Source organism: Moschus berezovskii, chromosome 4 (assembly GCF_049115385.1).
Source record: "Moschus berezovskii isolate FMDL1 chromosome 4, NW_MosBer_1.0, whole genome shotgun sequence".
NCBI lineage: Eukaryota > Metazoa > Chordata > Mammalia > Artiodactyla > Moschidae > Moschus > Moschus berezovskii.
Window position 1 is genome coordinate 72,499,718 of NC_142463.1, and position 27,281 is coordinate 72,526,998.

The following is a 27,281-nucleotide window of genomic DNA, read 5'->3' on the forward strand; positions in this document are numbered from 1 at the left end:
AGAACAAGACCCAGCTTCCCTCTCAGTCAGTCTCTCCCATCAGGAAGCTTCCATAAGCCTCTATCCTTATCCATCAGAGGGCTGCTGCTGCTGCTGCTGCTGCTGCTAAGTCACTTCAGTCGTGTCCAACTCTGTGTGACCCCATAGATGGAGGCCCACCAGGCTCCGCCATCCGTGGGATTCTCCAGGCAAGAACACTGGAGTGGGTTGCCATTTCCTTCTCCAATGTGTGAAAGTGAAAAGTGAAAGTGAAGTCGCTCAGTCGTGTCCGACCCTTAGCGACCCCACGGACTGCAGCCTACCAGGTTCCTCCGTCCATGGGATTTTCTAGGCAAGAGTACTGGAGTGGCTTGCCATTGCCTTCTCCACCATCAGAGGGCAGAAAGAATGAAAACCACAATCACAGAAAACTAACCAAACTGATCACATGGACCGCTGCCTTGTCTAACTCAATGAAACTATAAGCCATGCCATGTAGGGCCACCCAAGATGGACAGGTCGCAGTGGAGAGTTCTGACAAAACATGGTCCACTGGAGAAGGGAATGGCAAACCATTTCAGTATTCCTGCCTTGAGAACCCCATGAACAGCATGAAAAGGCAAAAAGATAGGATACTGAAAGATGAACTCCCCAGGTTGGTTAGTGCCCAATATGCTATGGGAGATCAGTGGAGAAATAACTCCAGAAAGAATGAAGAGATGGAGCCTAAACAAAAACAACACCCAGCTGTGGATGTGACTGGTGATGGAAGTAAAGTCCAGTGCTGTAAAGAGCAGTATTGCATAGGAACCTGGAATGTCAGGTCCGTGAATCAAGGCAAATTGGAAGCGGTCAAACAGGAGATGGCAAGAGTGAACACTGACATTTTAGGAATCAGTGACCTAAAATGGACTGGAATGGGTGAATTTAACTCAGGTGACCATTATCTCTACTGTGGGCAAAGAATCCCTTAGAAGAAATGGAGAAGCCATCATAGTCAACAAAAAGTCCGAAATGCAGTACTTGGATGCAATCTCAAAAATGACAGAATAATCTCTGTTCGTTTCTAAGGCAAACCACTCAATATCAGAGTAATCCAAGTCTGTGCCACAACCAGCAATCCTGAAGAAGCTGAAGTTGAATGGTTCTATAAAGACCTATAAGATCTTCTAGAACTAATACCCCAAAAGATGTCCTTTTTTATTATAGGGAACTGGAATGCAAAAGTAGGAAGTCAAGAGATACCTGTAGTAGCAGACAAATTTGGCCTTGGAGTACAAAACGAAGCAGGTCAAAGGCTAACAGAGTTTTGCCAAGAGAACACACTGGTCATAGCAAACACACTCTTCCAACAACACAAGAGGAGGCTCTACAAACAGACATCACCAGATGGTCAATACTGAAATCAGGTTGACTGTATTCTTTGCAGCCAAAGATGGAGAAGCTCTATACAGTCAGCAAAAACAAGACCAGGAGCTGACTAGTCTTCAGATCATGAACTCCTTTTTGTCAAATTCAGACTTAAATTGAAGAAAGTAGGGAAAACCACTAGACCATTCACGTATGACCTAAATCAAATCCCTTATGACTATACAGTAGAAGTGACAAATAGATTCAAGGGATTAGATCTGATAGACACAGTGTCTGAAGAACTATGGATAGAGGTTCGTGACATCATACAGGAGGCAGTGATCAAGACCATCCCTAAGAAAAAGAAATGGAAAAAGGTAAAATGGTTGCCTGAGGAGGCCTAACAAATAGCTGAAAAGAGAACAGAAACTAAAGGCAAAGGAGAAAAGGAAGGATATACACATTTGAATGCAGAGTTCCAAAGAATAGTAAGGAGAGATAAGAAAGCCTTCCTCAGTGATCAATGCAAAGAAATAGAGGGAAACAATAGAATAGGAAAGACTAGATATCTCCTCAAGAAAATTAGATACCAAGGGAACATTTCATGAAAAGATGGGCTCAATAAAGGACAGAAATTGTAGGGACCTAACAGAAGCAGAAGATATTAAGAAGAGGTGGCAAGAATACACAGAAGAATATACAAAAAGATTTTCATGACCAGATAACCACAATGGGGTGATGACTGGAACGCAAAGTCAAGTGAGCCTTAGGAAGCATCACTACAAACAAAGCTAGTGGAGGTGATGGAATTCCAGTTGAGCTATTTCAAATCCTAAAAGATGATGCTGTGAAAGTGCTGCACTCAATATGCCAGCAATTTGGGAAAACTCAGCAGTGGCCACAGGACTGGAAAAGGTCAGTTTTCATTCCAATCCCAAAGAAAGGCAATGCCAAAGAATGTTCAAACTGCTGCACAATTGCACTCATCTCACATGCTAGCAAAGTAATGCTCAAAATTCTCCAAGCTAGTCTTCAACAGTACGTGAACCATGAACTTCCAGATGTTCAAGCTGGTTTTAGAAAAGGCAGAGGAAGAAGAGATCAAATTGCCAACATTTGCTAGATCATCAAAAAAGCAAGAGAGTTCCAGAAAAACATCTATTTCTGCTTTACTGACTATGCCAAAGCCTTTGACTGTGTGGATTACAACAAACTATGGAAAATTCTTCAAGAGATGGGAATACCAGACCACCTGACTTGCCTCCTGAGAAATCTGTATGCAGGTCAAGAAGTAACAGAACTGGACATGGAACAACAGACTGGTACCAAATCAGGAAGGGAGTATGTCAAGGCTGTATATTGTCACCCTGCTTATTTAACTTACATGCAGAGTACATCATGTGAAATGCCAGGCTAGATGGAGCACAAGCTGGAATCAAGATTCCTGGGAGAACTATCAATAACCTCAGATATTCAGATGACACCACCCTTATGGCAGAAAGTGAAGAAGAACTAAAGAGCCTCTTGATGAAAGTGAGAGAGGACAGTGAAAAAGTTGGCTTAAAACTCAACATTCAGAAAACTAAGATCATGGCATCTGGTCCCATCACTTCATGGCAAATAGAAGGGGAAACAATGGAAATAGTGAGAGGCTTTATTTTTTGGGGCTCCAAAACCACTGCAGATGGTGAATGCCATCATGAAATAAAAAGACACTTACTCTGTGGAAGAAAAGCTATGATCAACCTAGACAACATATTAAAAAGAAGAGACATTACTCTGCCAACAAAGGTCCGTCTAGTCAAAGCTATGGTTTTTCCAGTAGTCATGTATGGATGTGAAAGTTGGACTATAAAGAAATTGAGCACTGAAGAACTGATGCTTTTCAACTGTGGTGTTGGAGAAGACTCTTGAGAGTCCCTTGGACTGCAAGGAGATCAATCCAGTCCATCCTAAAGGAAATCAGTCCTGAATATTCATTGGAAGAACTGATGCTGAAGATGAAACTCCGATACTTTGGTCACCTAATGCAAAGAACTGACTCACTGGAAAAGACCCTGATGCTGGGAAAGATTGAAGGCAGAAGGGGATGACAGAGGATGAGATGGTTGGATGGCATTACCAACTCAATGGATGTGAGTTTGAGCAAGCTCCAGGAATTGTTGATGGACAGGGTAGCCTGGTGTCCTGCAGTCCATGGGGTTGCAGAGTCAGACTCAACTGAGTTGACTTATTGAACCGAAATGACTTAGCATGCAAGCACAAACAATGCTCTACAGATAGAGGGCATGTGATGGTAGTGGACATGACTTTATCACCACCATCATGATAGAAATGCTGGGGATGTTGGGGATAGGGGGACCAGCTCACAGCATCAAAGATAAGAGACAAGCTGGTTCTTGTGCTCACGGAACCCCCACAACTTGGTTTCCTTGGAAAGTCACGTCAGCTCTCTGGATGTCCCCATCCCTGGTACCAATGGGGCAATGAACTTACTACTCCACCTCTCTCTCCAACTTCATGATCTAATAAAATGATAAATGTGAGCAAGCTTTGAAAACTGCAGTATACATTACACTTTCCTGGGACACATTTTTCTCACTAAACTTCTGTGGGAAAGAATGTGAAGTTGCTCAATCGTGTCCGACTCTTTGCGACCCCATGGACTGTAGCCTGCCAGGCTCCTCTGTCCATGGGATTCTCCAGGCAGGAATATTGGAGTGGGCTGCCATTTTCTTCTTCAGGAGATCTTCCCGGCCCAAGGATTGAACCCAGGTCTCCCACACTGCAGGCAGATCTCTTTACCTGAGCCACCAGGGAAGCCCTGGAGTGAGAAAGAATAGACTGAAGCTGCAAGGAGATCCAACCAGTCCATCCTAAAGGAGATCAGTCCTGGGTGTTCACTGAAAGGTCTGATGCTGAAGCTGAAATTCCAATACTTTGGCCACCTCATGCGGAGAGTTGAGTCACTGGAAAAGACCCTGATGCTGGGAGGAATTGGGGGCAGGAGGAGAAGGGGACAACAGAGGATGAGATGGCTGGATGGCATCATCGACTCGATGGACATGAGTTTGGGTAAACTCCGGGAGTTGGTGGACAGGGAGGCCTGGCGTTCTGTGATTCATGGGGTTGCAAAGAGTCGGACACGACTGGGCGACTGAACTGAACTGAAATGAACAGAGGAAGAAGGGAGCCAGAAAATGATCAAAGACTCACAAGGTTGTGGTTTTCCCTGCTCCATTGTGACCGAGGAATGCGGTAATCTGATTTTCGTAGAAGGTAATGTTAAGACGGTCCACGGCTGGCCTGCCATAGGGCTCAAACAGCTTTACCAGATTCTTCACACATACTCCGGGAACCAAGCCTGGAAGCTCACGTTCAAAGAAGCAGTCTTCATGGAAAAAATGAACATGATGTCACAATGCCTTCATGTACACACTACCCAAGGTTCCTTGTTGAGACCATTGTCTTTTGTACCTATGGCTTTAACTATAACTTTATAATGGTGACTACAGAATAATAATGGTAATAAGAGTGTCTAACATTTGTTGAGCTGTTACTGTGTGCCAGGCATTGTTTCAAGTGCTTTATATGGATTTCCTCATTTCACCCTTAAAACAGTCTTAGGGGAACAGATATTACCATGCCATTTCTACAGATGAGAAAACCTAAGACATAGTTGATGAGTGGCAGAGCTGGGATCTGAATGCAGATGAGCTCATTGTCTGTATGGAGAGTTAGCCCTAAGCTCAGCCTTCAGTCCCAGGCCCTCAATCCTGAGAGTCTGCAGGGGATTTCCTCAGGAATTTCTTGGAACAGCTCAGGCTCCTCATTCTCTTTCCCAAACAGTGTTTTCCTTCAGACTATCTTATGTCCATTCTCCTAGTCACCTTGGCTCACATCTTTGAGTCAACTCTACTAAAGCTGACTACCTGCTTTTCAGAGCTCCAGTTTCTCCAATTAGGGTAGGACAGTCCACTCTTTCTCACCACTGTCCCTCAAACTCTGTCCCGCCACTTTTAAACTCCATACCCCCCTCCAGTATGAGGTCCACTTGGTGTCCACTTCTCCCTGGCTTTGAATCTCTTCCTGCTTTAGTTCACACAATACAGTGATGGGGCTTCCCTGGTGGCTCAGATGGTAAAGAATCTGCCTGCAATGCAGGAGACCTGGGTTGCATCCCTGGGTTGGGAACATCCCCTGGAGAAGGGAACGGCTACCCACTCCAGTATTCTTGCCAGGAAAATTCCATGGGCAGAGGAGCCTGATGGGCTATAGTCCATGGGGTCACAAAGAGTCAGATATGACTGAGTGACTAACACTTTTCATTTATATGTGTTACTTAATTTGTCACCTTAATATTGTAATTCTGAACACTTGCTCCCTTGCCAAAGAAAGGCGGGGAGGGGGAAATCCCAATGCTGCTTCTCTCTGTGCCTCCTCTGGCCTTGCTGACAACTGAGGTGGGACTGTACCCCCACCCCCTGATTTTGGTCTTGGAATTCTACTCTGGGAGGAGGGTCTTCCCAAAGGTTCTGCTGACTGGAAACTGCAGGAATCACAGGTCTCTGACCTCAGCTTTGTGAAACGGCACCTGGGGTGGGTCAGACACAGGGAGGCTGGACCTTCTCCTGCAACATCAGGTGAAGTCTAGAGGCCATGCTGCCTCTCTGCAACCAGGATGACAATAGCAGAGTATTTTGGAATCCACAGAGAAATTCTAGAGAAATCCATATGCTTAAGGAATGAAGAACATGGTGGGGGTAGGGGAACCGGGACAGAACTGGTTCAAGAGGGAAGATAAGGGAGGTAAAGGCCAAGAGAACACTTGCAAACTTGGTCTATGACCTGAGGAATTATTAAGTAACTTCCATGGTCAGGAAAGGCTTTTGATGGCTTGAATGAATGGACCTCCAGATTTGTAAATCACAAATGAAGTGTAGTCAGCTTCTCTAGACTCTTTCCCCCTGTGCACAGGAGCATTTATTTTTGTCTTTCCTTATACCTCATATCCGCTTGAAGTCCCAGTGACCCAAGTTATTGTTCTTGCTAAATCCTCGGAAGTCAGCACATTTGTGCAATTCACTGGGGGTTTGCCTAACAAGGGCACAAACACACCATATACTTGGGATTTGCTTTCTCCAGGAAATATGTGTTAATGTCTGGCTGGACCATTCATTCCACACAGGGGCAGCTGGACCCTAGAGAAGGTATCAGGTTTAACCCCTGTCAAGAGAGACAGTCAGCTTCCTGGGTTCCATTTCACCCCACTCATGAGGTGTTCTGCTCTACACCTTTGCAATATTCTGAACCTTCTCTAGCCTCTGTTCTGCATTCTTTATTGAGGGTTTTTTTTTGTTTTTAGTTTTTTTTGTTGTTGTTGTTTTACCATTTAGTCCTGGGTGTTCTGGGTCCTCCATTTCCTCTGTGATGGGTTCTGTCTTTTCCAAGGCTCTTTCTTCTCTGGTTGAACACCCTGCACAAACCAGAAGCCACTGTTACTCTCCTGGTGAAGGCTGAGAATCAGGAAAGACAGGAAACGAGAGAAGAAGAGGGCAGCAGAGTTTCCTACCATGGCTGGAAAGCACAGTTCCCTCGGAAGGCCAGGTCGACATTGCCAGGACCAGCCCCGAGGAGGGCTCTGCCAACCTCTGATCTGTGCAGCTGGGAAGTTCCAACAGGGTCTGGGGAGAGGGGTTGCCTCCCAGAGGTCTGATTTGGCAACCGTTGGTGAGCGCAGAGGGAGTTTTGTACTAGGAGTTTCACTTATCCTCAGGTGAAGCCCACAATGTCAGAAATTGTTATTTAAAAAAAAAATTAAAACCAGGATTTACTCTAAAATGGGTTTTGTTTTTTCAGCTCACTAATGGTACTTTTCACTTCAACCCAAAACATGTCAAAGTCACGGTGAATCTTCAGTAAAAGTCCATTCAAGCTGATATGATGGGCAGGCAAACTGAGACATGGTTTACCTGAGAAATCTATCAGTGCTTTTATGGGCATTCAAGTATTTGCAGATTAACACCAGAGCTGAGCCTGGTTGTTGTACAGGCTGGCACAAATTGTGGTGGAAACACTCACACATATATTCTCACACTCACACATACTCTGACACACATAACACCCATACCCCTAACCCTCACAGAGGTACTTCTTGTAAACTTTACATTTGGTTTCAAAGGACAAAACAGATAACTAACGATAACAGATTATATAGCACAGGGAACTCTACTCAATGCTCTGTGGTAATCTAAATGGGAAGGAAATCCAAAGAAAAGGGGATATATATATATATATATATATATATATATATATATATGCATGTGGCTGACGTGCTTTGTTGTACTTAGAAACTAACTTGACACTGTAGAACAACTCTTCTCCAATAGAAAAAATAAATTCATTAACTGAAAGAAAAACGACATCACAACATCCTGAAAGGGGAAGAGAAGCAGAAAAACAAGCCAGCCAGAGAGGAAAGCAGAGGCAGAAGGAAACCACTGTCGCCAAGCCTCTAAAGATTCTGGCTACAGGTGCACATGCATGAGCAGGGTGAATGGTCTAATGCTGCCATCACCCAAGGCCTCTCTGTCCACACTGCTGTCTGTGGATTCCAGGCCGTGCGGTGGAGTGCCGCGCACTGGGCCCTCGTCAGGGACCGGCCCCCTCTGCTGCTTCTGTTTGCTGAAGGACTTTTAAACCTATTTCCCACAATCCCTTTGATCACTTTACTAGCCATCATACTTCATTAAATGTATAGCAGTAAAATAGCAGGAGGAAATGTTCTCCTAGTCACTGGAGTGAGTTCCTTGCCAGGAAATGCATGTCCCAATTCCAGATTTTGTCCAAAATGGCCAACAGGAACTGGGTTAGACATTAGATGTCTCTTGGGCTCCATGTGTTCATCTGTGAGAGGAGAGGATTAGGTGGAAAAACTCAGCTCTTTTCTAATTTTAGAGAAATTTAGGAATCTGTTTCAGTCTAGCCTGTGAGACAGGTGAAAAATATTTAGCTTCTGTTGGCAAAAATACATGTGACTCATTTTTGAAGGCGCACATTTGTCTTAAGATTTTTCTTTTTAGAGGCAGCATATCTGTTAAGATTATAGAGGGAAAAACATGCCCACAAAGTCCTGATACTCACTGAAATTAGAAACATTTCAGGAACAGACTTCTGTGTTGAAAATTCCCATTTATGATAGGTTATAACTTTATTATAGTAGAAATTTAAAAGTTTACTAGATAGACAAGAAAGACAGACAGGGCAACATAATGGGAAGAAAAAAAACACTGAGCTGTTGAAATGTTGCTTGTTTGAATCATTAAAAAAAAAAAGGCAACCCTCACTTTTAAAGGTCCTAGACTGATCCCCTAGAGAAAACAAACATCTATCTTAGTGCTTAAAGACTAAATCCTGGCCCAGGCCCAATAATACAAAGTAAAGAGCAAGTAGGTAAGGAACAAACAGGTTGGAAAACATCTCCTTTGCTTCCAGAGACTCCTAGCTCCAGGGGTGACCCCAGCTCTCAGCTCTGGAATTTCTCTATCTCCTCATCCCTCACAGGAGTCTATAGTCCACAGCTCCAATCTCTATCCCCCACTTCTAGAACTCTCCCTTGGCTTCTGTCCTGTTCAGGAAGAAAGGTAAATTTTATCTATGATGCATTCTGGGCAAATGTCCTTTTAACCCTCTTTCCCAATCACAAGAAAGACCAACATTAAGGGAATCTGGGAGTCTGCCCCAGTCTCTGGATGCCAGGAAAATAAACTTATTGCTTTGGGAAAATAAATGTATTTGTATTTGAAAAAGTGGAGAGGAATAAAAAAGCACATGAGGGGACACAGCAGAAGATGGATTCCTCTGTGACTCTCCAGATCTGTCTGCTTTATTATTTTTCTAATTAGTTAATTTATTTTAATTGGAGGTTAATTACTTTACAATATTGTGGTGGTTTTTGCCATACGTTGATCTGAATCAGCCACGGGTGTACATGTGTCCCCTGGTCCTGAACCCCCCTCCTACCTCCCTCCCCATCCCATCCCTCTGGGTTGTCCCACTGCACCGGCTTTGAGTGCCCTGTTTCAGGCATTGAACTTGAACTGGTCATCTATTTCACATATGGTAATATGCATGTTTCAATGCCATTCTCTCAAATCATCCCACCCTCGCCTTCTCCCACAGAGTCCAAAAGTCTGTTCTTTATATCTGTGTCTCTTTTGCTGTCTTGTACATAAGGTCGTCATTACCATCTTTCTAGATTCCATATATATGCATTAATATACTGTATTGGTGTTTTTCTTTCTGACTTACTTCACTCTGTCTAATAGGCTCCTGTTTCATCCACCTCATTAGAACTGACTCAAATGTGTTCTTTTTAATATCTGAGTAATATTTCATTGTGTATATATACCACAACTTTCTTTTCCAGATTCTTTAGATCTGTTTGCTTTAAATTGAGAAGTTGCAAGCCTCATTTGCATCCTCAAGTGATCTAGCTTTCTTTTAAGCCTGCACTTTAATCCACTGGGCACAACCAGGATGCAAGGGCTTATCAATGCTCAGCCATCTCCCTGGTCCAGTCACTCACAAAATAGGGGCTCCCAGAGGCCGTGATGATGCACCAAGTAACAGAACCCCCAGCAGATAGCTAACTAATCAGGAATCTCACACTTCATGTAAGAACTACCTTTACAATGCACACATATCCCATACAGAGTGAAAGGAGTTAATTTCAAACATTTGTTTTTCTTTCTTAATTAAAAAAATATTTAAACACTCACCTTCACCACCTAGCCAGTAAGACTCTTGTAGAAGGAAGTACCAAGGAAGTGGGGTTCCATAGTCCCCTAAAGATAGATAGGCAAATAAAGAGAAAAAGCCTAAGTAGTTCAATCTCACCATAGTTCTATAAGATCTAGAATTTATCTACCTGAATCTCAGGTTGTAACTATATATATTATAGTTCAGAAGCATTACATGGCTATCCACATGCTTCCTCTAAGACCACTTCTAATATGCTTCAATTCAAAAGGTCATGTTTAGGGGGTGAAATCAGCAATGCTAAGGCTGATGATCTTAGCTAACATTAGTTTTCCAAGAAACCATTTAATTAAAGAATTTAAGCATGCTCTTTTCAACAGTTACCAGATAATAATAGTGATGATAATCCCTAACATTTGTTGAATGTTCTTTCTGTGTCAAACATAACTGTGAGCCCCTTCAATGTGCTAAATAATTTAACCCCCAAAATGACACAAAGGGATAGGTAGTATTACTATTCTTGTCGATAAGGAAATTAAGGCACACTGAATTTGAAGCTTCTGCCCAATGTCACAGCTAATTTAATAGAGGTTCAAGAATTCCAACATTGGTAGTCTGGTTCTAAAACCACTGATCTTTTTTTTAAAAATATTAATTAATTAATTTTGGCTGTGCTGGTTCTTTACTACTGCATGGGCTACTCTCTAATTGTGGTGCATGGGCTTCTCATTGCGGTGGCTTCTCTTGTTGTAAAACACAGGCTCTAGAGCACACAGCCTTCAGTAGTTGCGGTGTATGGGCTCAGTAATTTCAGTTCCCAGACGAGCAAAGGCTCAACAGTTTTGGCACATAGGTTTAGTTGCTGTATGGCATGTGGGATCTTTCTGGACCAGGGATCAAACCCGTGTCTGCTACATTGGCAGGTGGATTCTTCATCATTGAGCCACCAGGGAAGCCCAACACCATTAATCTTAACCATACCATTCTACTGGATCCACTTGAGTTTCAAAGAATAAACGACCAAGTTTCTAGTCCAGTTCCTTTAGCTTGCTGCCTATAAATGTTGATTTTGTGAGAATATTATCTTTGCTTATTTAATAGTTACCCTGTGCCTTATGCCAATGCTAGACTGTAATCCCTCAAGGACAGGCTTCTGTCAGTTTTTTCCACTCCTTCTTTTCTGAGAACCTGTGCTACTGAGACTAATACATTGGTGCTGCTTAGTACATAGTGGTTGAACATATTAAAGCTTTAGCTTGGCTAAAAGAAATATACATAAATTTTATTTTCAATCTAATTAATTTTCATTTATTATACCTCTCTCTAATGGCCCAGTGAGATGGAAAAAATGGAGGGTGAGAAAGTCAAGTATATTTCTTTGAATTCACTATTATAAGGTTGAATTATGTCCCTTGACTCTCTCTTCCCCCAAAAGAGATATATTGAGGTGTATGTAGAATATAAAATAATACTTGATCTTTGTCCACAGTTCCTGGTACAGAGCTCTTAAAACCTTTGGAGTTTCCTGAATGATAGAAGTGCCCTTGCTATTCATCAGTTCAGTTCAGTTGCTCAGTCGTGTCCAACTCTTTGTGACCACATGGACTGCACCACACCAGGCTTCCCTGTCCATCACCAACTCCTGGAGCTTGCTCAAACTCACGTCCATTGAGTCAGTGATACCATACAACCATCTCATCCTCTGTCATCCCCTTCTCCTCCTGCCTTTAGTCTTTACCAGCATCATGGTCTTTTCTAATGAACCAGTTCTTCGCATCAGGTGGCCAAAGTATTGGAGCTTCAGCTTAAGCATCAGCCCTTTTAATGAATATTCAGGACCAATTTCCTTTAGGATGGACTGGTTTGATCTCCCTGCAGTCCAAGAGACTCTCGAGAGTCTTTTCCAACACCATAGTTCAAAAGCATCAATTCTTCAGTGCTCAGAGATTTTTGTGTATGGAATTGTTACCCTGCAATTTTACTGAATTTTTAAATTAGTTCTAACAGTTTTTTTTTTTTTTTGATGGAGCCTATAGAGTTTTCTGTACATAATGTCATCTACAAATGTTACTGTGTATAAATGTACCTCTTTTCTGATTTGGATGTCTTTAATTTCTTTTTCTTGTCTGACTGCTGTGGCTAGGGCTTCCAATATTATGATGAATACAAGTAGCAAATGGGTGTTGGGTTCTGAGATCCCTCCTGGTTGTGGATCACTGTGCCAAGGGTGGGGGTTATGGTGAAACTGTGTCTTAGTCTCCCCTACCTGCTTTGCCCGATGTGTAGTTATCACTCAGCCAGACTTTAGGTTTTTTTAAAAGAGGACATGGTTCCATATGAAGCTGAAGACTCAGTTCTCTATGAGGGAAGGTGAGTTCAGCATCTTACACTGACATCTTCTGAAGAATCTGAACAGAGGATTGATACCACCTGACCTAGATTCTGAAAGGATCTGTCTGAACACAGTGTGGAGAACAGACTGCTAAGAGATGATGATGGAAGAAGGTTGTGTAGAGGTGGTGACAAAGGATCAGATTCGGAATCTGTTTCTAAAGGTGAGTCAAGCATTCACTGATGGATTTTTGGTTCCTGGATTTAAGATTTAAATATGGGTTCTGAGAGTTCAAGCTGAAAGACTTCAGAAAGAATAAGATTTTGAAAAAATTGAAGTATAGTTTATATAAAATGTGTTAGTTTTGGTAGAATCACTTTGCTATACACATACCTATATATATATTCCTTTTTTAGATTCTTTCCCATTATAGATTGTTACAAGATATTGAATATAGTTCCCTGTCTCTGCTGTTTATCTATATTATATATAGTATTGTGTATATGTTAATCACAAACTCCTAATCTATCCCCCCACCCTGCTATCACCTTTAGTAACCGTAAGTTCATTTTTTTTTCTTCTTTTAAAAATTATTTATTTATTTATTTTTATTTATTTTGCTGCTCCAGGTCTTAGCTGTGGCATGCAGGGTCTTCAGTCTTCATTGTAACATGTGGGATGCAGGATCTATTTTTTCAGCTGTGGCATGTGGGATCTGGTTCCTGGACCAGGGATTGAACCCAGGCCCCCTGCATTGGGAGTGCAAATTCTTAGTTCCTGGACCATCAGGAAAGTCCCTATAAGTTTCTTTTCTATGCCTGTGAGTCTATTTCTCTTTTGTAAATAACAAAACATTTGCACCATGTTTTCAGATTCTACATATAAGTGATATCATGTGATATTTATCTTTCTGTATCTGACTTACTTCACTCAGTTTGACAATATCTAGGTCCACCCACATGACTGAAAATGGCATTATTTCATTCTTTTTATGGCTGAGTAGTATTCCATTGTATATATATTTTTTATCCATTCCTCTGTCAATGGACATATAGTTTGCTTCTATTCCTTGGCTATTATAAATAGTGCTGCTTTGAATATTCGGGTGCATGTATATTTTTCAAATTACAGTTTTCTCTGGATATATGCCCAGGGATGAGATTGATGAATTACATGTCAGCTCTAATTTTAGTTTTTTAATGAACCTCCAGACTACCTTCCATAGTGGCTGTATGAATTTACATTCCCACCAATAGTATAGGAGGGTTCCCTTTTCTCCACACCCTCTCCAGCATTTGTTATTTGTAGACTTATTAATGATGGCTATTCTGACTAGGACCTCACTATATTTTTGATTTGCATTTCTTTAGATGCAGTGTTGAGCATCTTTTCATGAGCTCATTGATCATCTGTATGTCTTCTTTGAATAAATGTCTATTCTTCTTTGAATAAATGTCTTCTGCCCATTTTTTTGTTTGTTTGTTTGTTTTTTTGCTGTCAAGTTGTGTAAGCTCTTCATATGTTATGGGAATTAATCCCTTGCCTAGTGCATTGCTTGCAATCATTTTCTTCCAGTTCATAGACTGTCTTTCTGCTTTATGCCTTTTTTTCTGTGCAAACTCTGAGAAGTTTGATTATGTTCCATTTGTTTATTTTTGCTTTTATTTCTTTTGCTTGGGAGACTGACCTGGGAAAGCATTCCTATAATTTATGTTCAAGAGTGTTTTGCCTATATCCCTTTCTAGGAGTTTTATGGTATCATGTCTTATATTTTAAATCTTTAAACCATTTTGAGTTTATTTTTGTGTACAGTGTGAGGGTGTGTTCTAATTTCATTGATTTACATGCAGCTGTCCAGCTTTCCCAACACCACTTGCTAAAGAGACTGTATTTTCCCTATTGTATATCCTTACCTCCTTTATCAAAGATTAATTGGGTGTAGGTGTGGGGATTTACTTATGGGCTCTCTATTCTGTTTCATTGATCCGTTTGTCTGTTTTTGCTCCAATACCATGCTGTTTTGATTCCTATAGTTTTGTAGTATTGTCTGAAGTGTGGGAGATTATACTTCCAGCTTTGTTCTTTTTCCTCAGGATTACTTTGGCAATTTTGAGTCTTTCATGGTTCCATATAAGTTTTAGGATTATTCATTCTAGTTCTGTGAAAAATGTCTTGAGTAATTTGATAGTGAGTGAGTAACTAAAAGTTACTCAGTCGTGTCTGACTATTTGCGACCCCATGGACTATTCAGTCCATGGAATTCTCCAGGCCAGAATACTGGAGTAATTCAATAGGGATCACATTAAATCTGTAGATTACTTTGGGAAGTATGGCCATTTGAACAATATTAATTCTTCCAATCCAAAAGCATGGGATATTTGATTAAGATTTAAACTAGGGTGAAAAGGCAGAGGAACTAAAGAACATAATTACCTTTACCCTATGGAGGAAGACCCTTACCTGGAAACACCTGGTCAAGATACCAGGCAAGCAAGCCATACAGAGCAGCATCAAGGAGCATCATCTTCATGGACATCAGAAAACTGAATTCATCCCCTTCCATGGGACTATTCCCAATATTGCTCCACTGCAGCCCCACACCTTGCTCTTCAAAACGAGCCAGGTACTCAGTGCCAAACCCAAATGCCACAGGAGACAGCAGGCTCTGCAGTGGGGCAAAGAAGGCATGAGAGATGAGCAGAGGATCTTTAACCCAACCCAACAGAACGCACAAGGTAGGGAGGAAGGCCAATGGAGGGTCTATAATGTATTCTGGTGTAAGACCGCCCCAGGGAGGGGTTAAGGCAGTCTTCCCACAGGAAGAGAGTTCTGGGAAGACTTCTCAGGCCTCAGGGACCCCTGCCCAATACCTGCTTGGCCACCTTTCACCTGTCCAATGGACCACAGTTGTGCACCAGGGAAGACAACACAACATAGCACAACACAGCAAAGGACCAAAGGTCCTCAAGCTTGTCTGCTTACCTTTCCCTGCTTCTACCTACCTTTCATAAAATCCCACAGTTTTTGGTACAACAAAGAAGCTAACTTGAGCTGCTTTATGAGAATCCCAATAGAAGTGTCCATAAGGTCATCAGTGTTCTAGAGCAGACTAGAAGGCTAGACAGGATATTGTCTCATGACCTCCTGAGCAATGTTAGGCCAAAAACCCTCAGGTTATAATGACTATCACCTTTTCTCATTTCCAGACTAGGGAAAATCTTTTTCTTAGAATCTCCTTGAAGAGCACAAGTAACTGCATAGGTGGTATGCAGAAAGTCTAAAGAGGAAGTCCCCCAGCCACATCCCCACAGCTGCTCCCTGGCATGGCAGAAAGCACATATGCACATACAGAGGGATGAGTTATTCCCACTTGCTCTGCTGGGAGGCCTACCTCTAGTCTGCAGGACATAGGATGGGGTTCAGAGTGTCTCTCTGCAGAAGGAAGGGATTCCCTAGGTATAACTACACCAAAAACCATTTAAAAAATCTGGTCCACAGAGCAGCCAGAACTATAGCTTCCTGGTAGATTCACACATGCAAGGAACTAGTTGTGGCTTCTAAGTACCTACTGTCTACACAGTATACCAAGATAGCCCAGCTCTGCCAACAGTCAGAGTTATAAGAATTTCTTGCCCATTGTGATCATGTTAGAAAATTAGGTGCCAGAAACGACAGTAACTAATTCTTATTTAACATGAGAAATAAAAGGCAGATGCCCTGGCAGCACTTGAGCCAAATAAGCTAGAGTCATGAGAAAAAGTTCAACTTAAATTTTCTCCAGTGAGATGCAGGTGACAGTCCTTTCTCAACCGCATTGTACAAAGAGCCATGGATAGGGAGATTTTGGAGGACAAAGAAATTTGCACCCTAGAGGGCTTAGAAGCTATTTAGTCTGGTTAATGAGAGAGTGGACATAGATCTTTGAAAACAATTAGAGAAAAGAAAAAAAAAAAACAAAACATGTTGTCTGGGCATTGTGAAGAGGTCTCTCAGGCAATCCAGAGTCAATTTCTGGAGACCTCTCCTGGGAAGAGGGCCCAACTGGCTCATTTGTGCACCCCTCTCTGAGTGCCCTGGTAGAAAATGACAAAGACACATTAGAACTACTCTGATTCAAGTTCTTTAGAGAAACAAAAGCTTTTAATTTATGGAAACATCTTTCTGGGCAGAATAGTAAGGGAGAAGCTACATCTCTTATGAATCTTCTCAAATGCTAGGGGGAATAAAGAACTGAGTGAAATGGGCCCCCTTGTTCTCCTCTGATGATACACCAAGGGACCCATGAGCTGAGCTGGTTTTCAGGTACTTCCCAGGGCGGACTCATCAAGCAGGTTTGGTGAGGAGGCACTGTGAGGCAGCTCAAGATGAAGACTACTCCCACTTTTGGACCTGTGCCTTTAAACCTTATGTCCATTTCTGCCAGAAGGCAAAGTGGAACCCCTAAAGAGCGAGCCGGTCCTCTCAGACTGCTACACACCCTGCAAATGGAAGGCATCATATTCTAGGGGTAAACCCAGGGTCCCTTACCACAGCCATCTTCACGTCGGCTGTAATTCGGTCCTGCCAAGCGAAGCAGAGAATGTGTGGCAGGTAGAGGGTGAAGTAGATGACACCACTACAGGCTGCTGCCAGACTGGCCCTGGAGAAGAAGGTGCTGAGCAGGAAGCACTGCGTGATCGTAGCAATGGAGAAAGCCAACAGGAACAGGAAGAGGACGAATGGATTGCTGTAATGCAGGATCCTTCCATGCTGAAACCAAAGTGGCCACTTGAGTCAGTAATTTCCACCCACATCCAGGAGCCCCACCCCTGTAGGAAGTGATCTCTGTGTGTTCAGAAGCCCTCTGCCCCAAAGGGATCTTTCCCATGAGCCCAGTGTGTGTTAGTCGCTCAGTCATATCCAGCTCTTTGTGATAGCATGGACTGTAGCCCACCACACCCCTCTGTCCATGGAATTCTCCAGACAAGAATAATGGAGTGGATAGCCATTCCCTTCTCCAGGGGATCCTCCCGATCCAGGGATCGAACCCCAGTTTTCTGCATCTCAGGCAAATTCTTTACCGTCTGAGCCACCAGGGACCCTGTTAGTGTCTAATTTTCCACACTTAATACTCAATATGGTGAGGTCCTTTAATTCTAACCATGTCATTTTCTCCTAGGAGGGTAACATATTAAGCTACCTATCAGTACTGAGTAATTGTTATCGTTCAGTAATGAGATCCTTGGGAAGAGGACAGTGTGGAGGAAGAAGCCTCGAGCAGGGAGGAAGATCTGCAAAGGGGGTGTTGGAGCATCAGTACTTCCTGTGATATACTGAATGGATGAGGAACAAAAGAGGGAGGTGGGAGACCACCCGACAAGTTTTAACATTTTGCTTTGGTCCTGGGAAATGGCAATCCACTCCAGTATCCTTTCCTGGAAAATCCCATGGACAGAGGAACCTGGCAGGCTATAATCTATGGGGTCGCAAGAGTTGGACACGACTTAGAGACTAAACCACCACCACCTGGTCTGCTGACTTAATCATTTATACTTATATTCTGAGATTTGCCTCTCTCATTGGTGAAAATGTCTATAGTTAATCCACAACACTTGAACGTTGATTAATCCTTGCAGAACATGATATGATAGAAATACATTTCATAGAACCTGTGGACAATACTCAGTACCTTTCATGTTAACTAATAGGTCAATCACTGGCTATGTAGAAAATTGAACCAAACTAGCTATTTTTAATAAGTGAGTTGCTAACCAATTACATCAGCGGATAAATTGAGGTGTTCAAATTGATCAAGCCTACTTGTTTCCCTTTTGCTGCTGCTGCTAAGTCACTTCAGTCATGTCTGACTCTATGTGACCCCATAGACAGAAGCCCACCAGGCTCCCCCATCCCTGGGATTCTCCAGGCAAGAACACTGGAGTGTGTTGCCATTTCCTTCTCCAGTGTGTGAAAGTTAAAAGTGAAAGTGAAGCCTCTCAGTCACGTCCGACCCTTAGCTACAGGCCTCCTATAAGGATTTTTAACCTTTTCACATAACTCCAAATATGTATAGATAGTCCTGTTCTTTTCTTGGGAACATAAAAGTACATATTGCTTTACCTCTTGAATTGGTTCTGATTATTTGGTAGTGGTACCCTAAAGCACTGGGTTTCTCTAAGTAGAGAAGAGAAACCAAGTAGCAATATCTGTGTGTGTGTGTGTGTGTGTGTATGTGACTATGTATGTGTGTACTGACAGAATGTGGTCCACTGGAGAAGGGAATGGCAAACCACTTCAGTATTCTTGCCTTGAGAACCCCATGAACAGTATGAAAAGGCAAAAAGATAGGACCCTGAAAGATGAACTCCCCATGTCAGTAGGTACCCAATATGCTACTGGAGATCAGTGAAGAAATAACTCCAGAAAGAATGAAGGGATGGAGCCAAAGCAAAAACAACACCCAGTTGTGGATGGGACTGGTGATAGAAGCAAGGTCTGATGCTGTGAAGAGCAATACTGCATAGGAACCTGGAATATTAGCTCCACAAATCAAGGGAAATTGGAAGTGGTCAAAGAGGAAATGGCAAGAGTGAATGTTGACATTCTAGGAATCAGCGAACTAAGATGGACTGGAATGGATGAATTTAATTCAGATGACCATCTTCTATTGTGGGCAGGAATCCCTTAGAAGAAATGGAGTAGCCATCACAGTCAACAAGAGTCTGAAATGCAGTACGTGGATGCAATCTCAAAAATGACAGAATGATCTCTGTTCATTTCCAAGGCAAACTATTCAATATCACGGTAATCCAAGTCTATGCCGTGACCAGTAACGCTGAAGAAGATAAAGTTGAACAGTTCTATGAAGACCTACAAGATTTTTTAGAACTAATACCCAAAAAAGATGTCCTTTTCAATATAGGGGACTGGAATACAAAAGTAGGAAGTCAAGAAATACCTGGAGTAATAGGCAAATTTGGCCTTGGAGCACGGAATGAATCGGGAAAAGGCTGATAGAGTTTTGCCAAGAGAACGCACTGGTCATAGCAAACACCCTCTTCCAACAACACAAGAGAAGACTCTACACATGGACATCACCAGATGGTCAACACCGAAATCAGATTGATTATATTCTTTGCAGCCAAAGATGGAGAAGCTCTATACAGTTAGCAAAAACAAGACCGGGAGCTGACTGTGGCTCAGATCACGAACTCCTTATTGCCAAATTCAGACTGAAATTGAAGAAAGTGGGGAAAAACACTAGACCATTCAGGTATGACCTAAATCAAATCACTTATGATTATACAGTGGAAGTGAGAAATAGATTTAAGGCACTAGATCTGATAGAGTGCCTGATGATCTATGGACAGAGGTTCATGACATTGTTACAGGAGACAGGGATCAAGACCATCCCCAAGAAAAAGAAATGCAAAAAAGCAAAATGGCTGTCTGAGGAGGCCTTACAAATAGCTGTGAAAAGAAGAGAAGTGAAAAGCAAAGGAGAAAAGGAAAGATACACCCATTTGAATGCAGAGTTCCAAAGAATAGCAAGGAGAGATAAGAAAGCCTTCCTCAGCGATCAATGCAAAGAAATAGAGGAAAACAACAGAATAGGAAAAACAAGAGATCTCTTCAAGAAAAGTAGAGATACCAAGAGAACATTTCATGCAAAGACGGGCTCAATAAAGGACCGAAATGGTATGGACCTAACAGAAGCAGAAGATATTAAGAAGAGGTGGCAAGAATCCACAGAAGAACTGTACAAAAATATCTTCATGACCCAGATAATCACTCACCTAGAGCCAGATATCCTGGAATGTGAAGTCAAGTGGGCCTTCAGAAGCATCACTACGAACAAAGCTAGTGGAGGTGATGGAATTCCAGTTGAGCTATTTCAAATCCTGAAAGATGATGCTGTGAAAGTGCTGCACTCAGTATGTCAGCAAATGTGGAAAACTCAGCAGTGGCCACAGGACTGGAAAAGGTCAGTTTTCATTCCAATCCCAAAGAAAGGCAATGCCAAAGAATGCTCAAACTACCACACAATTGCACTCATCTCACACGCTATTAAAATAATGCTCAAAATTCTCCAAGCCAGGCTTCAACAATACATGAACTGTGAACTTCCAGATGTTCAAGCTGGTTTTAGAAAAGGCAGAGGAACCAGAGATCAAATTGCCAACATCCGTGGGTCACTGAAAAAGCAAGAGAGTTCCAGAAAAACATCTATTTCTGCTTTATGGACTATGCCAAAGCCTTTGACTGTGCAGATCACAATAATCTGTGGAAAATTCTGAAAGAGATGGGAATATCAGACCACCTGAACTGCCTCTTGAGAAACCTGTATGCAGGTCAAGAAGCAACAGTTAGAACTGGACATGGAACAACAGACTGGTTCCAAAAAGGAAAAGGAACACGTCAAGGCTGTATATTGTCACCCTGCTTATTTAACTTATACACAGAGTACATCATGAGAAATGCTGGACTGGATGAAGCACAAGCTGGAATCAAGATTGCCGGGAGAAATATCAATAACCTCAGATATGCAGATGACACTACCCTTATGGCAGAAAGTGAAGAAGAACCAAAGAGCCTCTTGATGAAAGTGAAAGAGGAGAGTGAAAAAGTTGGCTTAAAGCTCAACATTCAGAAAACTAAGATCATATCATCTGTTCCCATCACTTCATGGCAAATAAATGTGGAATCAGTGGAAACAGTGGCTGACTTTATTTTTTTGGGCTCCAAAATCACTGCAGATGGCGACTGCAGCCATGAAATTAAAAGACACTTACTCCTTGGAAGGAAAGTTATGACCAACCTAGACAGCATATTAAAAAGCAGAGACATTACTTTGTCAACAAAGGTCCGCCTAGACAAGGCTATGGTTTTAACCAGTAGTCATGTTTGGATGTGAGAGTTGGACTGTAAAGAAAGCTGAGTGCAGAAGAATTGATGCTTTTGAACTGTGGTGCTGGAGAAGACTCTTGAGAGTCCCTTGGACTGCAAGGAGATCCAACCAGTCCATCCTAAAGGAGACCAGTCCTGGGTATTCATTGGAAGGACTGATGTTGAAGCTGAAACTCCAATATTCTGGCTACCTGATGTGAAGAGCTGTCTCATTTGAAACGACCCTGATGTTGGGAAAGATTGAGGGCAGGAGGAGAAGGGGACGACAGAGGATGAGATGGTTGGATGGCATCACCGACTCAATGGACATGAGTTTGGGTAAATTCTGGGAGTTGGTGATGGACAGGGAGGCCTGGCGTGCTGTGGTTCATGGGGTCGCAAAGAGTCAGACATGACTGCGCGATTGAACTGAATCTGAAACTGATGTGTGTACTCAGTCATGTCCAACTCTTTGTGACCCATGGACTGTAGTCCACCAGGCTCCTCTGTCCATGGAATTTTCAAGGCAAGAATAACAGAGTGGGTTGACATTTTCTCCTCTAGAGCAATATCTGTAATGTGCATGTAAGATGTGAATACAAAAAAATGTGCCACTTACCTCCTGCTGCTACCATTTCTTCTTCCTTCATGCTGTCGTGCCTACTGGGCACTGACAGAACAGATTGAAAAATGGAATAAAACAAATGGCAAAGGAGGTAGAAAAGAGCTCTACTTTTAACTAAAAGCAAACTTTGAGGAAATCTAAATAAAGTCATGATTAAGACTCAGAGGCCTGATTTTTCATGAAAGAACTCTCCACATTACCCTGGAAATCGCACTCCTTATACTTAATGCCATGCAACTCAATAAAAGCAAGTCCCTGACTGAAGACGTGGCTTTTGGCTGGAAGACCTTTAAGATGGTTGTTAATCTCAAAAGAATGAAATCAATTTCTTATCTCAGATGAAAGTAAGGTCCTATAAACTTCTAGGCTATACAATTTCTCATTGACTTAAAACAGAGATGAAAGTGGTTGGCCTTGGCTTTTTCTTATGACCACTTTTCTTTTTTGTTTTAATAGCTTGAGTAACAATGGAACCCTTCCATTGTCCCAGCTTCCAGCTTCTTTCCTGCATAATTGAAGTGGGAAGTAAGGACAGGGGAAAGATGAGAACGTCATTCAAAGGAAAATCCTATTTTGTTATGGAAAGCTCTGTTTCCGCCACCACTGGAACAATGTCCTGGTTCCCACAAGGAGAAGCCCCTTTGTACAAGAAAGTCTTCATAAACATTCTTTACCTCACGTCCTAAAAGCTTTGAAGTCCTAATGCCCATTCTTAGGGAAGCAAATCTCAATGCCACTTATCAGCAACAAGTCTCATGGCCATTACAAAGTGTCATGCATGTTTATGCATTTTGCACGAGTCAGATGCTCATGTATTTTGACTCCTTTGATTCTGAGGACACTAAATGTCTTAGTAGTGAGGAAAAGAGTAGACTGAAGGGTGGGAAGGAACAAAGATCCCTAGAGGAAGACAAGTTACTCAGCTTCTCCCCTCCTCTCTGTGGAACTCCAGGACCCTTTGGGTATTTAATGCTACATCTGGGTCTGGTCAGACTGAGCAGGCTGACTTCAAAATCAGCATTGGATTTGATAGGGCTCTAGCCCAGGGTTTGGCTAAGGCCACTGCTCACTGAATCTCAATGTAACACTTACACCAAAACCATTCAGACTTAGTACAGTTTACTGCAAAGAGAAGGGACAGGATTTGGTTTAACTGGATATGTGTTGGTTGGACAAGATATGTGATGGAACATTCCTGGATCAAGTAGCCACCAGGAATGGTCCAGAAAAGCAAGGGACATGCATAGCCAGAGCCTATGCATCAGCACACATATTGCTCAGTGCAAGGAGCTCTTAATAGCACGATGGCAAAGAGGCACAACAAGTTATCAGAAGCTTGCAAAGCCTGAAGTCTAAGCCTTATACTCAATCCCAACAAATAAAGGTAAAAACTACCTAAATTTATGTCCCATCACTTAACAAGTACAAAAGGTCATCTATTTGGAGGAGTTAAACATGAAGCACAAAAGGGTATTATGAAATAAAGTTTTATATAAGTTTAGCTTGCATGGGAGCTGTAAATTTGTGGATAACGACCTATGCATGCTGTCTGCACTGATAAAACATCTGTCACTGAGAAAGGATGGACTCCAAATTCTATCCAAGATTTTGTAGGCATCAGAATGTTCTTTGGTCAGCAACGAATGGAGTGACCACGATGGTCATTAATAAACAGTCCAGATCTCCTCTCCTAATATACTGAAAAGGCTCTCCACATTCCCACTCCAGCTAGTGGTTGGGACAGTAATCCCAAGAAAACATTCCTTAGATTCATTTCTTCTGTATTTGAAAAGATAGAACCCTTTGCACATACAACCACCCAGTCAGCTGAGTCTGGGATCTGCTCACAGCAGCTTTTCCAGATAGTTCATGTAATGGGGTTGGATAGTCTATCTATTAATAGATTGTGGCTCCCCAGGCAGGAAGTGGGGGCAGGGAAGATGCTCTGATACAGTGGCTCCTTGGGGAAGAGTTTGTCTCTCTGTCTTCCACCTTGGCCTAAATGGCAAGGCAGCTACATGTCATGCTATCATTGTTGGTGAGATGACTAATCTAGGTACAAGTTCATTAACAGGAAGGAAAGTAACAGGAAGAAAACTATTCAAGGTTTTCTGGACCTTCTCCATCTGGCTTACCATGATAAATATCGTCAGCAGGCAGATGCTCATCGACATGATAGAGAAGCTGTCCAGGAACCAGGTACACCAAATCACCCTGTTGGAGACACCCTGATTTTTCAAGGTTTCCTTCAGTCTCAACTCCTTCTCCAAGACAATGCTCTTTACAGTCATGGAGACAGAGTAGATCCAGGCCAGCACCATGAAGATAGGGAAACAGCGGTTCAGGATGATCATAAAACTAAAGCAAGAGGAGAGAAGAAGAACAGTAGATTGCCCTGAACCTGGTGGAGGTAGAGTAAATGTCTGAGTAATGAAATAATGTATTGAGAATGAAGCCCAGGTGGAGGGAAAAGGCAGAAAAATCTCCACTGGGCATTCAATGGACTTGAATCTTTTAATATATTGCACTCTGCTCCCCCAAAATTGTATGTTAGTTGTTTAGTTGTGTCCGATTCTTTGCAACCTCATGGACTGTAGCCCACCAGGGTCCTCTGTCCATGGGATTTTCCAGGCAAGAATACTAGAGTGGGTTGCCATTTCCTCCTCCAGGGGATCTTCCTGACCCAGGGATTGAATCTGGGTCTCCTGCATTGGCAGGTGGATTCTTTACCATCTGAGCCACTAGAGTAGCCCCAAAGGATTTTTCCTTAGAGCAAGTTGGTAGCCTTTTGGTTAGCCCTGATGAAAACTCTGTGAGTAAAATGTGTAAATAAAATTGTACTATGTATATTACACAGTATATGCATATTACACAGCATTCTTTATAAGATCTCAGTTAGCTTTTTGGTTAGGACATATGAGTTCTCTCTATACATAAAACATGTAAATTAAGTCATACTATATATGTTATATAGCTTTTTATAAGATCTCCCAGGAAAAGACTGATAATATAGGATGTGACTGGAAGAGATACATTCTAACGGATATTGAAGTCCACGAAGGTGGACCAAGGGAACCTTGAACCAAGGTTGTGGTGAGATCATTAACTGAGCTCACAAGGGGTCAGCCAGTGAAGCACTGCTTACCCTGGAGAAACAAACCTCAGTTATACAGGAAGAGGCACACAATAACTAATCACTGTGGCACTTTCAGAAGGCAACTGACCCACTGACAAATCAATCAGTGAGTGATTCAATGGTCACTGATTCCACCAGCCTATACTCATGGAGTACATTGATGGATATTCATTCCAGCAAGCAGGGCAAATTTGGTATTCTGGAATTACTCTAGTGTGAACTTTACATATGTTTTCCCTATGCTTGACCTTGCTAGTAAAGCCCTTAAGGTTATTATCTATTGAAAACTGCTGGGTAACACAGTAAGGGCCCAATTCCAGGGTGGGAGAGTTTCACTAAGAAGGCCCTAGGAAGAGAATCACAAATTCAGAGTCTGTTCTTCTGGGACCTGCCACCAGAGGGCTCTCCCACATTGAATGGCCAGAATTCCTGCCTCCTCGCCGTCTACCTCAGTTCCTTGCCACTTTGCTCCTGGTTCCATTTCCCATCTCTGCCTATTGTCCAACCCTAGACTGACTGTGGAACAGCCCCTGTTATTTCTTTCAGTCTTTTGCAGAGCTGAGCAAGAACTGATTGGACTAAGGTGTTATACCCATACTGGGTTTTATTTTTACAACCTGGCCAGCTGGCAGTTTGACTCTTCTTTTCTTCAGGCTGTGCACATTTCTCTCATCCCTGAACCCCACAGACCTACGTATACACTATGGTGAACTTGCCAGGTTTTTTTTTTTTTTTTTTAGGAGTTGAATCCCTAAGCCAATTGCAGACCTCTGCTCCCGTCCTAGGACATTTCTGCCCCCATCCACCACAGTAATGAGCCCTCCCGGCCCCTTCTCCCTCTTTGTCCCTCCTTCTACCACTCCACCCCCAAATGCATGTTCAGAAAACAGTAGGATATTTGCATGTCTTGCTACTGGCCAGCAAATGTACAGGCTTGGGGATGGGGGTGGACAGGAAAGGGGGTCCAAGCTCATCCAACACACCCCTCTACCTTTTCATTAAGCACACATCATGGGAATGTTAATTAGGGAAGGAGCTGCATTATTCCAAGGCTCCTAGGAACCGGACCTACTTGTGATGCAGAATCCTAATTTGCTGTTTTGGCAATCACTGGGCAAACACTCTGACCTGAACTCTTCCACATACCAAACATATTACATAGTGGAAATTTTAAAAGCCTGTGTTCCCTCCCCCAACCTCACTTTCCCTGCTTTAATTTTCACCTTCCCTTTTCTACCCATAACACCAACTCCTTTCTCCCACTTTATTTATCTATCTGGCCCTGCCTGCAGCTGAGCGGGCAGGGCAGGTTCCTCAATCAGAGCTCTATTCTCCCCGATCTGGCCCCAGGACCCAAAGAGATTTTTCTCCAAAGAGATTGAAGCCTGGGGAGCACCTCCCTTTAATCCCACCCCAGAAACCTGATTAGCTTGTCCTGGAGGGGCCCTGGGACCTCCGACTCACGAGTCATCCACGAAGCAGGGGTAAGGCATCTGCTGGAGATAGATTCCAACTGGAACCTCCTCCCGGGCCTGACTCCTCGTGATCCCCTGTTCAACCATGTCCTGCAGATAGGCAAACCCTCCCCAGATGTATCGGAAGTCTTCCACAGGATCAGCTCTGGGGCCAGAATCCCAGTACCTGAGAAGAAACCAGAGAGAGGGACAAGGGATGTGATGGGAATGGACAGGACAACTCACTCGTTATAAGCACGAGGGGACTTGGCATGCACTCTCCTGAAACTCTCCCCTGAACTTTTCCACACTCTCTGATTCTGTTTTCTAGGTCACAGTTTAAATCTCAGTGATGAATATTAGCCTCAGCATGATTTGTAATGGCTTTCATTCAAGGACTCTACTTTGAGCTTTACTTATCTTACTTTCTCTGATTTAACTTAATTTTATTGATGTATAGGCAGAGCCCAGTTTCACTCCCTTACTCTGTAACAAATGTAATTTCCCAGTGACTCTGGTGAAACCTCATTTGCAGGATCTCTGTAAAGATAACCGAATACCTAGAGATTTTCATCTCCAAATTGCTCGAAGGCCAGCCAAGGACAAGTGCTGAGGTGAGGAAGTAAACACATGTAGCTGAGTTTGCCTGGTCCCAACTAGCAGGGTCAAATGTCTAGCTTAGTTCTTGATACCAAAGTGCTTTTCTGTGCCTTTCCGAGTGACCCTGCTGTCTCAGGAGGAGATGAGTGGCCTGAGCCCACAGGGGCCCTCTTTCCTTGC

At 42.7% G+C, this 27,281-nt stretch overlaps 1 protein-coding gene across 1 annotated transcript in view; it reads right to left on the reverse strand.

Annotated features, from left to right (window-relative positions):
* ABCA4 (ATP binding cassette subfamily A member 4) overlaps window positions 1–27,281 on the reverse strand; it is a 105,228-nt gene that overhangs the window by 58,916 nt on the left and 19,031 nt on the right. Inside the window, exons 8-14 of the mRNA XM_088835509.1 lie at window positions 26,512–26,688; window positions 24,047–24,269; window positions 16,949–17,170; window positions 14,882–15,086; window positions 10,110–10,175; window positions 6,719–6,805; window positions 4,546–4,720 (exon numbers count right to left, since the gene is read on the reverse strand). Of these exons, the coding sequence (XP_088691635.1) occupies window positions 4,546–4,720; window positions 6,719–6,805; window positions 10,110–10,175; window positions 14,882–15,086; window positions 16,949–17,170; window positions 24,047–24,269; window positions 26,512–26,688 (1,155 nt within the window). The remainder of the gene's footprint in view (window positions 1–4,545; window positions 4,721–6,718; window positions 6,806–10,109; window positions 10,176–14,881; window positions 15,087–16,948; window positions 17,171–24,046; window positions 24,270–26,511; window positions 26,689–27,281) is intronic.